Source organism: Hetaerina americana, unplaced genomic scaffold (genome assembly GCF_022747635.1).
Source record: "Hetaerina americana unplaced genomic scaffold, ioHetAmer1.1.p SCAF_3, whole genome shotgun sequence".
Lineage (NCBI taxonomy): Eukaryota > Metazoa > Arthropoda > Insecta > Odonata > Calopterygidae > Hetaerina > Hetaerina americana.
In genome coordinates, this window is record NW_027286874.1 from 6107690 (window position 1) to 6122547 (window position 14858).

General features: G+C 38.4%; 1 protein-coding gene across 1 annotated transcript in view; it reads left to right on the forward strand.

Annotated features, from left to right (window-relative positions):
• Positions 1 to 14858, forward strand: part of LOC139690390 (putative carbonic anhydrase 3) — a 146287-nt gene that overhangs the window by 107058 nt on the left and 24371 nt on the right. The window contains exon 3 of the mRNA XM_071587823.1: positions 8545 to 8706. Within this exon, the coding sequence (XP_071443924.1) occupies positions 8545 to 8706 (162 nt within the window). The remainder of the gene's footprint in view (positions 1 to 8544; positions 8707 to 14858) is intronic.

A 14858-nucleotide genomic window follows, 5' to 3' on the forward strand; every position in this document is an offset into this window, starting at 1 on the left:
CGCGAATTCTAATGTCTCTCAAATTTCGAAAAATAATCACCGCTCTACTGCCTCAGGCTATGTATTTATTATAATTTGCTAATACATACAGTACATCAGTGAACTGAGCAGTGATGGAAAATTTTGGGCAACTCGAAGAAAAGACACACCCTGGACGTATAAAAACTGTAAACTCTGGCCAAACCATTATATTTTATGTGTGTATAAGTGGTAGACCCTAAGGAGGACTATAAAAAATCTTTGGGAGCATATACTTGGAATACATTGGAGACGTACAATTGACAGATTACCCATTTTTTACGTTATCCAGAGCATTTGATGAGAAATAAAAATGTTAACGCCGCATATCTATAATTGATAATTACGATTCAATTTCAAACAAAAAGGGAAAGGATGCGATGGAAATACTGCAAGACCTACGGGGGTGAAACACGAAAAAAGGGACTACAATGCAACAATTTCAGAGTGTAAAAATCATTCGCCTTGACCGGGATTCGAACCCGTATCTCTTTCAAGGCGAATGATTTTAATACTCCAAAATTGTCACATTTTAATGCATATTAGCAGATGACTCAGTCAAAAATTACATTCGCGACATCTCCGCAGTTTCTCGTAACGAGAATAATGGTTTCGGGCGGTAGCATCTTCATTTTTTTTAAGAAACAGCCGATAAAACGATCTAAAATGTACATTTACGCGTACGATGTTATCGCTCGATTACTGTAATACCGACATGAATCGTTTTTAACTATCGATCAAGGAATACAAGATGATAAATCTTTCGTATGTCGCTCGAAAATTGAGTGTATCTTTTCCAAAGATTATTTGTCTTTCCATGTGGTGCGTGGGGAAATTTTTACTATGGATATGTTTCAATTAATCTTTTAATTTACTAAATCTTTTAGAAGTCACTCTTGCTTTTTTTAAGTTTAAATATATATTTTTTTAAACTTTTTGATTTTGTCTTTTTCTTTTTTGTGTCTCACATCATGTAAATAAATAGTTTTTCAATGAGTGCGAATTTTGAATAGAATACGATATTTTGAATAGGACTCCAAAAACTACGGTATTTACAAAAGTTTCGATGTGTTTTTGTACGAAGATCGCCGGCTTTAGAGACCCGCTTCCTATTACCTATGTCTAACTTATTTTTTTCGAATGCAACTGACGTTGCAATGCATCTTGTTACATTTAGACGGCCAGAGAAAAAAGTTTCCCATCTCCACAATAGTTGATTATTTGCTTCGATGAGATCAAATAAGATGGATCTGATTAGGCAACTGGAAATTTTGGAAAACTGATTGATAAAAATTTAAAATATATAGGTCGAATTTCGCCGTACAGACACGTTAATTTAATGACCATTTCGTCGGAAATACATAAATTTGATAAATCTGTTTACTCTACGTTTTCTTTCCTGCCAGCATTTTGTATTAAACTGAATCAGCCTCGCCAAATGTCGACCTATGATTCTGTGACATTGTGAATCCGTCATAAGTAACCAAAGTTTTAAATACAGGCTAACAAGGGACTTGGAGGCAGTTCAACGGTAGACTTACTGCATATTTAGCGTGTCCTATAGATTTTTAGAATGCGAGTGATAGAAACTCAATCCTTTGGGGATGAAAATCTTTCTCTTATTAGGACTATCTCTTCGATTGGCCCATCTCGTCCGATTCATGTAGCACCTCCCGTCGTCTCCCCCCCCCGCTCCCGCACCCACGTCGTCTGCCTCGAGAATGACACCATTCGACGCCCGCGTCTTAATTCGCGTCTCCATTATTCTGCGCGTGGTGCACAAAGAGGTGTCTTATTTACGAATTTTGTCCCCGTCTGTCTCAGGCGGAAGGAGTAGGGGTTTTGTGGTGACGTCAAGGGTGTCTATTTCACGCGTGAGAGAAAGGAGGGGGGATGGTGGTGGTGTGATGGGGGTATGACAGGAGAGGATAGAGAGAATAATCTTGGGGTCTTATCTCTGTAATCGTCTCCTGATATTTATTCCGATGGCACCTTGCGTTGACGCGTGAATTTGTTCCTGTTTAAAATTTATCTCGCCACTATGGCTTTGAGTCGTTTGGAGGCTGGCATGCGGAAAATCTTAAACTCACCGCACAAGGGGCTCCATTTTTTGGCAATGCTCATCCCTCGGCCCTCGGCTTGCGAAGATCGGTGTTAACAGTTAGAGATAGTCGGTTAAGATAATATATGACACAGGAAAGATCCAAGAGAGATGGAAGGAATGTATAGAAGAACTGTATGGTAAAGAACTTCGACCAACAAAGTAAGACATAGAAAAGGAACATGACGTAGAGGAAGATAGCTTAGGTCCAGGCGTACTCGACGATGAGATAGAAAGGGCATTAAGGGAGATGAAACTAAATAAGGCCGTGGGGATGGATAACATTCCTGCGGAACTACTGAAATGTTTCGGAAATGTGGGAGGAAGAGGCTATATGGACTGATTCGTAGTATTTACGAAGAAGGAATCTCGCCGGAAGACTTTGTGAGATCAGTGTTAGTTCCTATTCCGAAAAAGGTAAAGGCTACATCATGGGAGGACTATAGGACAATAATGATATCCCACGCAGTTAAAGTTGTTCTTAGGATCATAAACAAAAGGATAGATAATAGGGCAAATGATTACTTAGGGGATAACCAGTTTGGGTTTAGGAAGGGGAGAGGTACGCGTGATGCCATTGCAGTAATAAGATTATTACTCGAGAGGAATATAGAATACGACCAGGAGGTATTTGCCTGATTCGTAGATTTCGAAAAAGCGTTTGATAGAGTGAATTGGGAAAACCTAATGAGTATATTGCAGAAAATAGGAATAGATTGGGGGGAAAGGAGGTTAATCCGCAACCTGTGCCTGTCTCAGACTTTTCAGGTGCAAGTAGGGAACGAAGAGTCCGGATGGGCAGTGTTAGGAAGAGGTGTAAGGCGGGGTTGCCCATTATCACCGGTGCTTTTCCACGTATACAGGAAATGACTAAAAAGGCATGGGAAGAACTTGAGGTAGAAATTAAAGTCGGAGGCGAATCCGTGAAATCAGCCAGCCAAGGGGCTGCAAGCATTGATGATTGAATTGGCAACTCAATGTGAAAGATATGGGATGAGAATCAATATAAACTTAAGAGGTTAGAGGATTTTCCAGGAAGAGAAAGGCTAAGCTAAACATTAAAATAGAAGGGCAAAAACTAGAGTAGGCAGAACAGTTTAAATATCTCGGGGGGGAGTAATAATGTGTATAAATATATGTATATATATATATGTATATGTATATATGTATATGTATATATATGTATATGTATATATATATGTATATGTATATATATGTATAGGTATGTATATATATATATATATATATATATATATATATATATATATATATATATGCATACATACACACAAATAAAAGGGATAGAAACACGATTAAAAGATAAACACATGAGAGGTGGGGAAGGCGGAATAAAGCGGATCACAAGCGCCAAAATACTTTCCTGACAGGGACTTGAACCACTGATCTTTCGACTTGCCGGGCCGATGCTCTAACCACTTGTACTATCGAGGTAACGTAAATTACACTGAAATCTGCGGGACGTTTACGCATATCTTTTATATATGTTTGTATGCCTTTTCCTGATTCTGATGATGACGGCCGTGCCATCTAAACGACAAAACTACAAAATGTGTGTCCTTTCTTTGGTTTTTTGTGTTTAAAAGTCTTAATCGATGTGTGTGTGTATATTTATATATATATATATATATATATATATATATATATATATATATATAACACTTGGACGGTACAGTAGAACATAAATATGCATAGAAAATAAGTAAAAGGACACTCCCGTATAAGATAGTTTGAGGTTTTGGGCTTTTGTTCGGCCCTCTTGAGGTTTGACTGCTAGTCTGACCTGATGAAGATCGAATGCACAAACTATTTTAAATGTGACTGTTATTTTACGTGTTTCCTGTGCATATCTTTTTGTTAAATTGTGCCGTCCAAGTGTTGCACTGCTCTGGTGAGTGCTCCTACACCATCGATATAATTATTATTGTTATACATATCACCAATATTTTCAAGTATCTTTCAAGTGTGCCTGATATTTTTGTGCCCCCTGTACTATGTAAAAAAATTATGCAATAATAATTTGTTTTTCTATTTAGATTGTATATAAGCAGTGGACCACTAAGGGAACTACACATAGAATCATGCTTATCTCATTCTATACCTTTACATCTTCAATATTATACCGTATGTGAAATTCTGGTGTAGGATTCCAAGCACAGAAATTTTGATCCCTAAGGAGGGAGAATAATTCAAATTCCCCCTTGAAATAGCAAATATAAGAGGTTTGAGAGTTAACCTAGTCAGTATTTTAAGATCTTCTCGAGGTTGCACTGGTGTTAGGGCGCCAAGAGATGAGAAGAAGAAACGTTGTGCGGAAACTTGGCCCATGTGACACAGCCTTATGAATAATTCCGGAATTCGTGGCATGGTGGAAGACTTCTGGGAATTTTAATGGTTAGAACGTCGGCATTCCGAGGCGTCTCATAGGGATCGGGCTGCAACCGCCAAAGAAGCTGGCCGAGAGTGCAAAAGTGATGTTTTTTTGTGTTTGGGATTTGAAACTTCGCCTGGTTATTCTATCGAATGAGTGATGCATGTAGTGACGTAAATCTGTTAGCATATTTTTTTTTTAGATTCACACAGATTTTCTGGGGTCCCAAAATTGAACAAATATTTCATGAAAATGCTACCGCTTTGCAAAATGTAGTCAAAATTGGGACCCAGTGAATTTTTTTAATCTGTTAGAACTGCTTTAAAAGACTTGGGATACTACATTGTAGCGCTTTCGTTCATTGCATCACCAATCATTAGTTAGTCACCATTTCAAGTTTTAAAACTCCGGATGCGAAAAAACACTGTTGGGACCAGCCTTTTTATTTTGATTACGGTTCAATATGTGTCGTCGTGGGCAACCGTTGTGGATACAAACTAGAAATCTCAACACTTTCCATGATTTGCGAAATTAATACGTTTAATATATTAAAAAATGCTTGTATAATGAGAATTCAATTTTTGTTAATTCATCATCAGCATCATAATTCTTCAGTTTTAGACCTGACTGCGATAAATTTGGCATCCGGGAAGGTAAAGGAACGAGAGACGTTATCCTGGCCATGAGCTTGATCCTAGGGAGAAGGCTAGAAATGAACAGGGAAGTTTTCCTTGTCTTCATTGATTTGGATAAATCTTTGGATAATGTAGATTGGAAACTTATTTTTGAAACCATAAGGAGAAAAGGGATAGACTACAAAGACAGGAAGCTTATATTTCAGCTCTACCGGAGCCAAAGCATTTTTATAGAATTAAGGGGATGTGAGAAAGAAGCAAAGATTAGGAAAGGAGGAAGGCAAGGATGTCCACTTTCGCCATATGTATTTAACTTGTATATTGAAGAGGCTCTAGATACAATGAAGTAGAGGACTATAGGTATAAAGATAAATAGAATCAAGACACACTGAATTAGGTTTTCAAATGATATTGTAACCCCGGCAGAATTAGCCAAAGATATGAATAGAATGCTCAAAACCATGTCCACAGTTTTGAAAAAATCGAAACTGAAAATGAATGGGAAAAAACCAAAGTAATGATAATTTCTAGAAAAAAGACAGGCCCCCCTTTAAATTTAATGATAGGGCATAAAATTGATGATCAACGATAAGCCAAGTAAGTCAAGTTTACCTCTACTCTACGGTACTCTACGCTAAGGTACCGCTACCTTGGGAGTGTAATTATAAGAGAAACAGATGCACCTCTGGAGTGAAAAGAAGGACAGTCTTGGCGAAGAAGGCATATGAAAATTAAAAGGATCTTTTAGGAAAGAAATACATGAACTTGGAAATAAGAAAATCCTTTGCGAAAACGTTTGTATGAGTACATTATTATGTAGATGCGAAACTTGGACATTGGGAAAGAGGGAAAAGGCCCGGTCAGAAGCAATGTAAATGTGGGTTTGGAGAAGGATAACAAGAAAAAGACGGACGGAAAAGAAAAGCAACACAGAAGTTTTGAGAGAAATTAAAGAGGAAAGGAATTTAATAAAAGAGATGGAGAAAAGGAAAGTTAAATTTGCTGGACATGTTCTGAGGCAATAAATTCCTGGAAAATATAGTGGAGGGAAAATAATAGGAAAAAAGGAAGAATCACCAAGAAATAAATTTAAAGATGATATACAAAATGCTATGGGAGTGGCAACGCACAAGGAAATGAAGAGAGCGCGGTAATGAAGAGAGAGACCAGTGGCTTCAACGACAAGTCTCCGCCTTTAGAAGATGATGATGACCTGACTCAATCCTTTGAATCCGTATTTTCACTTTGAAAATAAGCTCCAGTGAGTAATTTCGCCGTTTCGTAGCTGACCACAAGTTGTTCTATTTTGTCCGTTCATTTCGTAGAGTTCTCTCGCTACACAAACCTCGGAAGGATTCATTAGCCAATTAATTAGCTGCTTCCGAAACTCTCTCCCCTTCCGTGGAAAATCTCTCTCATTCCGTGTACAAAAGTTATCATTCACGAAAATATTTTTCAGTTCTGCAACCAAGGGTACAGAAAATATTGTGAAGTAACTCTTTTGGAGGAACAATGAGTGTTCCATTTCCTGTGGCGCTTAGGCCTCCTCATACATCTCTTATTTGATGGAGTATTTCTTTACTAATTGTTTCTGAGGCTAGATACTAATTATGAATGAAATACCACTGAATTTACTAAAACCTAATGATATATGGTTTGTATAAAAAGCATCGGGAACAATTGATTTATTTCAGATATTGCCACAATGCCTCAAATTCTTCAAAGTGCATCCCTTGAGCTTTAACACACTTTAGCCAGCGGCTTTTCCACAACTAGAATGGCTCCCTGGTAATTTAATAATTTAATTGCGGAAGGTCCTTAAGAGTACGCGTGTAAGCTTCCTTGACGGCGCTTAAGGTCCTATAGTGGTGTTCTTTGAGGGAGGATTTCACTTTTCGGAAAAGGAAATAGTCTGCTGGTGCGAAGTTGCGACTGTAAGGGGATTGGGCAATCGTCGCGATGCTGTTGCATAAGGTCTTTGCTAGCAGACACTCGACTTTGCTCATGGTCGTCCGTCCAAAGACCTTCCGGAGGACGGGTTTAGCGCAGATCTTTCGCATCTCTAGATTTTCAGTGAAAATATTGTGCACTGTCATCTTAATAATGTTAATACAACATGCCCAACTAAACCGACGGTCTGAATTCAGCAATTAACGCTCACGTAAGGGAGAAACGTTTACCTATACTTTTTATACAAACTTTGTAATAATAAATATGGAAATAGTTTTAAAATACTATAGATAATATTTTAAAAGATTCCAATGACAATTTTGGGGCATGGACATTGTTTTGCAATCATTTCTGATTTTATTGATTGACTTGTTTTTTCTGAGTAATGTCATCGTCGGAATAACTTTTCACCAATAAATATTTGAAGACAGCCATTTTTACATTTTTTGTTAGTTACAATTTACTATAAGTTGCATTAGAATAATTGATACAATTAAAATGCAGTGACAACAGTAAACTATTGTGCATGTAGTCTTGTTCAGCGGAGGAATTAGAAAATGAAAGGCTGAGAACAACCTTCTCCAGTATATTTATTCTTAATAGTTATCTTATTGATACTAGCTTTAACTTCCAAATCCACCGATCTTTTTAAAATGTTTCGGATAAATAGAATGAATCGATTGTTATCGCATACGATGTTCTCCCGATTGTGATCAATAACAACCTACAACATATAATAATCCTACGTACATATCCATGGGCTATATTCCATGAATATGTACGTAGGATGACAGCACATTATAATCGACATTTTACATTCATAGCACTTGCATAACCTTCATAATCAACCATGATAAATAATTTACTGATCATTCAGTGTCATCATAAATGAGCAATTTTATCGTTGTTATCGCAATGACAAAACTCTCTCGATTGTCTCCGTGATGTAATCGATAATAGAGAGGGTTGAAGGCTGATCATAATGAGCAGAATGTAAACAGGTCTGAACATTTTCAATTTTAACTTGGATTTCGCTGTGATGGCGTTAGTGCCACCTCGTAGCCTAAGATTTAACGTATTTTTAGCGTTGAAAACTATTTTTTCCGTCAAAAGTGGACATTAAAAATAATGTGTTTTAAAAGCGGAACAACTTTGTTTGAAGTTTTTCCCGCATTAAATCTACCATTTAAGAGATTACTGAAACCCTTATCTGCATGCTTTGAATTCCAAATCGTTGATTATAAAATAAGTATTGGTTCGTATGAAACGAAGAATGTGGAAGGGGAACATGCAATTGCACAGAAATTATGATAGTTAAAGTGAAATTTTGAAAAGTGATGAATATTATTGGTTGTCGTAATTGAACTTATTTCTTTAATATTTATGATATTTGTTTTCCTTTCGTGTGGCAGGCATGTGGAACTAATAGCCCCGTCTGCTCGTCCTCACAGGTCCGCTCTTCTGGGAGGAGGTGTGTCACACGGGCAAGAGGCAGTCGCCCATCGACATCGTGGACCACCAGACGTCACCCGTGCAGTTCGACCCCTTCCATTTCAGACACTACAGCCGACAACTCGGCAATGACGTCACCCTCCACAACAACGGTCACACTAGTAAGTGGGGCGTACACCATTTGAAATCGCAACAGTCATTTCCGCCAGATTTATGAGGGCCTACGCGGTCTCTTCGAAAATTTCCCGAGCTTATTGAATAGCATGCCTGCAGTTGGTTATTTTTTAAATATTTTGTTGTGTCCGCGGATATTCCCGAATAACTGCCTTCAACCACTTTATTGACATATTGTTTTGTTGATAAGTTACGGCTGTTTCTTTTAAGGAGTATTCGTGGAGTGTGGCGAAATATCTGTTCCGCGGAAAAATCGGCTCTGCGTGAAACTCTGCCAACCCTTCACGGAAACTTTGGAGTTGATTGCTAAGGTTTATGTTAAGGATGCTCTGAACAAGGTTAGGACCTGGTCGAGGACAGAGAGATTTGACGTTGGAACTCGGGGAGTCCTTGTACTCCTCTTCACTTTCCCTTTGAAATTCATAGAGCAGGCATTAAGCAGGCATTCAAGCAGGCATTTAAGCAGTATTGTCGTGTTGCACTTGCCATTACCAATTCGAAAAATATTAAAATATTGCGGATAATTTAGGCATTTGTGAGAAAGTATTTTTTATTTAAATTGTAAAACTTCTAAATGATTAATTGTTACATTTTGTTTTTTTATTAAAATTTGACTAACATTTATTTACTTATATTAGATATATAAACTTCAATACCCGTGCTGTGATGTCAGTGAACTGTGCTGTAAAAACTGTTCAGTGTGCCTTGACAACTGATACAGGTACTATTTTTTTATTTCATTACTGCGGCCAATTTTTTCATCATGATGATGATGAGAAAATCCAACATTCTGAGCCTTTTAGGTATATCTGGAGGACTCGTGGTTGATATTTTATCCTCGGCAGCAGTTTTGGGTCGCACTTTTCAAGCAGGTTCTCTGAAGTATGTTTTGTTTTCACATTGTGTGTAGGGAAGAAACGTTAGTTACAAAACTTCGTATTGAGAAAATGTTTTGTGTTTCACTTCCGCGTCCTGGGCTAATATTTCCTAAGGTGCGGTCCAAATTACGGAGAATAGTTTTCTATTGATTTTGCGTTATTTTTTCTATTTTCTGGTTAGCTTGATATCTATTATTTTCAATCCTGGCCTAATTTTAATTTCCCCTCCCGACGGATGGTATGTTTGGGGTTCACCAAAACAAAAAGTTTATATTTCCCTTGGTTTTTTTCATTTCATTTACTCTTTTTTTTTCATTTTTCAATGGACAGCAAAAACAAAATAGCAACGCAAATTTCTACGTTATTTGCGGAATGAACAATGCTTGATTGTGTTCTTGAGAATAATTCGTTGCACATATCTGTATTAATTATTTGAAAGCATGAATTTGAACACGACTTTGGACTTATTAAGGAATTGTTCAAGAATACGAATAACATTATTTAGTAAATTTGTAAAACGTAAAATTGAATTAACCCCACGGTAACCACTCTGTATTTCAAATTTGACGGCATGCGGAGCTTTTCAAAACGAGGAAGTGGGAGCGCTTTTTGCAGAACTGAAGGTACATATCTCCTCTATTTATAAATTGATTTTTCACGATTTAAACTGCATTTTGTTAATTTTTTAAATAGAAAGCAAACTATTTTTCGAACCACATCTTAATAACAGATATTTGGCTGATACAAATGCAAATTATCACCTTATTAATTCGTTAATTTATAAAATTATCAGTTTAAAGTAAAGTTTATATTTTAATTGTTAATAAAATCTCATAATATTTCTAATTTCCTACTTCTCTTTTGTCGATTGGTGAAAACTGGAAGTTGTAATCTCAAATATCTTCAAGATATTTTTGTCAATGAGTAAAATGGCGCTTGGCCGCATTTTTCAAGATGGTTCGTCAGCACGTGGTCAATTGTTTGCGACTTTTTTGTGTGAACTGAGGAAGTCATGTTTCATACGCGCGGTAAAAATCACTTCTCCGAAATATTTTCCCCATGTTCATTTCAACTTCTATCCTACCCGTTTGCCTCGCGGTCATCGCATTTCAGGGAATCGTTTTCACTCGACGAGAAGCTTGAATTTTCATGGAGAGACACGCGTAGAAAAGCAGCGTAGCCATAGGCAGATGAGATTTGCAAGTCGATGCAGTCCCGCAGACTTCGAGGGCACGCATCCAACTTGTGTTTTGTATATCAATGGTCAAAATTTATCTCCTCGTGCCATTGAACTTGAGTTGAAGGAATGCCAAGGGGGTGGTGAGCCTGGCAGGCAAGCAGACGATGCCCCACCGCCCAGCATTGGGGCACGAGGAAGGGCGAGGGACGCAACTAAATGAGGGGGAGGGGGAAGGGTCCACCTCACTCCACAGGGCCCCTCCCGCCGAACCAAGAATAATCTCCACTGGCAGCGTGCTTCCTAGCCCTCCCAGAGCTCCTCAGGGAAGTCCCCTTCAAATGCCTTCCTTTGATTGACTGAGACTTATTACGGCTGGGCGATATAACGATTTAGTAGCGACCCCATATCGATATTCTGGGTTGGTCGATTTGAAATAATCTTGAGGTGGTTCCATTCAGGGTCGGCAATGGGAAACATTCATAAAACGCCTTCCTAGCATGCGAGTTGTGTTTATGATAGCAACTTATCTTAAGAGTTCAAATAAAAGTGCAAAAAGTGAATACGACATCCACAAAGATTCTACACCATATTTCACGTTTCTATACAGTTGTTGTTCAGGGTTATTTTTTTCTTCGCGACGTCAACAAAAATATATATAATAGTGGCAGGATCTAATTTGTGGGCATTGGCCATTATGAAAAAAAATTGGAATTTTCCACTATCATTCGTTTCGTACAACGCGTTTCAATCCTTATGTGCAATGCAAGTTTTAAAAAAGCCCAGTTTGAGGTATATATGTACATACATATTATTATTATCGATGATCAACAGGTTAAAGTAGGTTATTGATGGATACAAGCTACCAAACTGTACAGCGGTAATTCCATGGTCTCTCTTAACAATACACAATCCGACATCCAACCTTACACTAGACCCCTCTTCAATTCTGCTGACTTCCTTTCTCCCTTCATTCCGTCCAACATCCCTATCCAACTCTTGCCGCTTCCTCGTTTGCCTAATATTCTCCCCTCTATTACAGTCTTCAACAACCCCTGCCTCCTATGGGTTTCTTTCAACAACACTCTTTCCTTCCCCACCAAACCTAGCGCCTCCTCGTTTGTTTTCCTTTCAGCCCACTTCACCTTTTCCATCTTCCTCCACGCCAACATTTCAAAAACCTCCAATACGCCTATCATCCTGTTTAAATGACCATATTTCCAGGTCGTTCAAAACCACGCTCCATAATAAGGTTTTAATGGGTCATTTCTTTTCATTCCGTCGCAACGTCCACGTCATCAATTCTCTCCTCATGAAAACCCTTTTGGAAAAGCGCATAACCTTTGTTTCATCCACATTTATTCTCATCTCATATCTATCGCACTGAATTTCCAATATACCATGTAATGTTTGCAATCCCTTGGCCGACTGATAAACTAGGGTTTGATAATCTGCAAACCTAACAGAATTCACGAATTCCCCGCTGACTTACATTCCTATGTCCAGTTCTTCCCATGCTTCTTTAATCATTCCCTCCTCGTACTACATGGATACGTTGAGCAGCACCGGTGGTAATGAACAAGCCTGGCTTACTACTCTTCCTAACACTGCCAATCCCGAATCTCTATCCCCCACTCGCACCTAAGCAGTCTGAGACCTGTATAGGTTGCGGATGTTTCGAACCCGTTAATCTATTCGTATTTCCTGCATTACATTCATTAATACTACCAATCTACTCTATCGAACGCATTTTCGATATCTACGAATCAAATATACATGTATAAAAATCTGATTGCATTATATTCATGTTCCTCTCTATTAGTAACAGTGTAATTGCTATAGCATCACGTGTACCTCTCCCCATTATGAGCACAAACTGATCATCCTCTGAGTATTCACATACCGTACTCTCCATTCTCTTATTGATGATCCTGAGTACCATTTTAGCTGCTTGCGAAATCAAACCTATTGTTTTGTACTTCCCAAATGATGTAGTCTTTACCTTTTTTGGAATAAGAACTAACACTGACCTATAGAAATCTTCCCTAGCCAAATCCTTCCCTCATAAATTTCCATAGAAAGAAAAAATTGAATTAGACCATAGAAATTCGTCCTCCCACTTTTTCCTAAATTCTTCAATAGTTCCCCCACTTTTATCTACCCCGCGACCTTGTTGGCTTTTGCCTGAACAACCCTTTCTAAATCGCCATCGAGTAAGCCTGAGCTTAAGCTATCTTCATTTTCTCTTTCTATGTCCCTCTCAATGTCTACGAGGAATATAGAATAAAATCAAGACGTGTTTGCCTGTTTCGTGGATTTCGGAAAGGCGTTTGATAGAGTAAACTGGGGAAAACTAATGAGTATGTTGCAGAAAATAGGAATATATTGGAGTGACAAGAGGCTAATCCGTCACCTGTACATGTCTCCGACTTCTCAGGTGCGAGTAGGGAACGGGGAATCCGGATGGGCAGTGCTAGGAAGAGGTGTAAGGCATGGTTGCCCATTATCACCGTTGCTGTTCAACCTGTATCCAGAGGATTTGATTATAGAGGCATGGGAAGAACTGGAGGTAGGAATGATAGTGGGCTGGGAATTCGTAAAATCAGTTGGGTTCGCTGATGACCAAGCTTTGTTTGTCAGTCAGCCAAGGGGTTGCAAGCATTGCTGAGTGAATTGGAAATTCAGTGCGATAGGTATGGGATGAGAATCAATATAAACAAAACCAAAGTTATGTGATTTTCTAGAAAGAAAAAGGCTGAGCTAAACATTAAAATAGGAGGGCAAAAACTAGAGCAGGTAGAACAGTTTACGTATCTCGGAAGTGTTTTTGGACCAACACGGTCAAAGTAGTAGGGACGTAAGGAGAAGAATTGCGCTAGGCAAAAAGGCTTTCACACGGAGGAGGGAGTTGATGAGAGAGAGATTGAGTAAGGATATTGAGGAAAGACTCGTAAAAACCTTGATATGGAGCGTAGCTATGTACGGCGCGGAAACGTGGTCATTGAAGCAGGAGGATAGACGTAAATTGGAGGCTTCTGAAATGTGGGCCAGGAGAAGAGTGGAGATGGTGAAATGTACTGAAAGGAAAACAAATGGGGAAGTGCTAGGTATGGTGGGCGAGTAGAGGAGCTTGTTAGATAGATAGATATTTGTCTTTATTTTGGGGCGACATTGTGACTTCGGAGTCTCTTCTACCACCTAACCCCTCGTCACACATTTACAATATTCAACTAAAAGATAAATTACTCAAATTGTACATAAGTAGCGATAAAATTAATAGATATAATATCTTAGTACTAACATAAAGCAACGCAATGAATTGTTTTTGGGAGAAATCATAAGGAGGCAATGCTGCAAAGTATTTGGATTGGCAGCGGGATGTTGAAGACTGTAATAGAGGGGAGCATGTTAGGGTAACGAAGAAAGGGCAGGAATAGGAAAGGGATGGATAGGGAAGGAATAACTCAGAGGTAAACAGGGGGCTTGTTGTAGAGTAGGATGTTGGGTTGTATTTTGTTAGGGGAAATAAAATATTTATTTCGTAGTCGTGTCCATCCAAAACCTACATTAACCGGTGGATTACATAATAATAATATATTTATTCACACAACTCACTGTGTACTTTTAAAACTTGTATTATACCCGAGGGTAATGAATAACCGTTTATACCCTTTGAACGACGTGAATAGGCGTGGAAGATCACAATTTTATTATTTCGCTTTAACTTAAGCAACTGACCCCTTTCAGAGTTGCAATTGCTACAAGTATTCTAATGGAACGGGGTGGCAAACAGGAATTGTATATTTTAGGGACATTTTTCTTGTTGCAATTGATATTATTTTAACTTAAAAAATCGGCGGGGATCAATAAAATAATATTTGTTGAATGCGCCCTGAAACAAACTCCTCTTCGGATAGAAACGTTGTTCACGAACGACGGCAGCATCTTGAAGTAATGCCCGTTGCACAATACTTCATGTGGTTTTGGAGCTGCTGAGAATGTGCTACTTTCAAAAAGAAATGTTTAACTTCTAAAACAGCCTTGTTCTTCGGAAAAACGTTTTCTTCGTGCATGTTTGCTTATG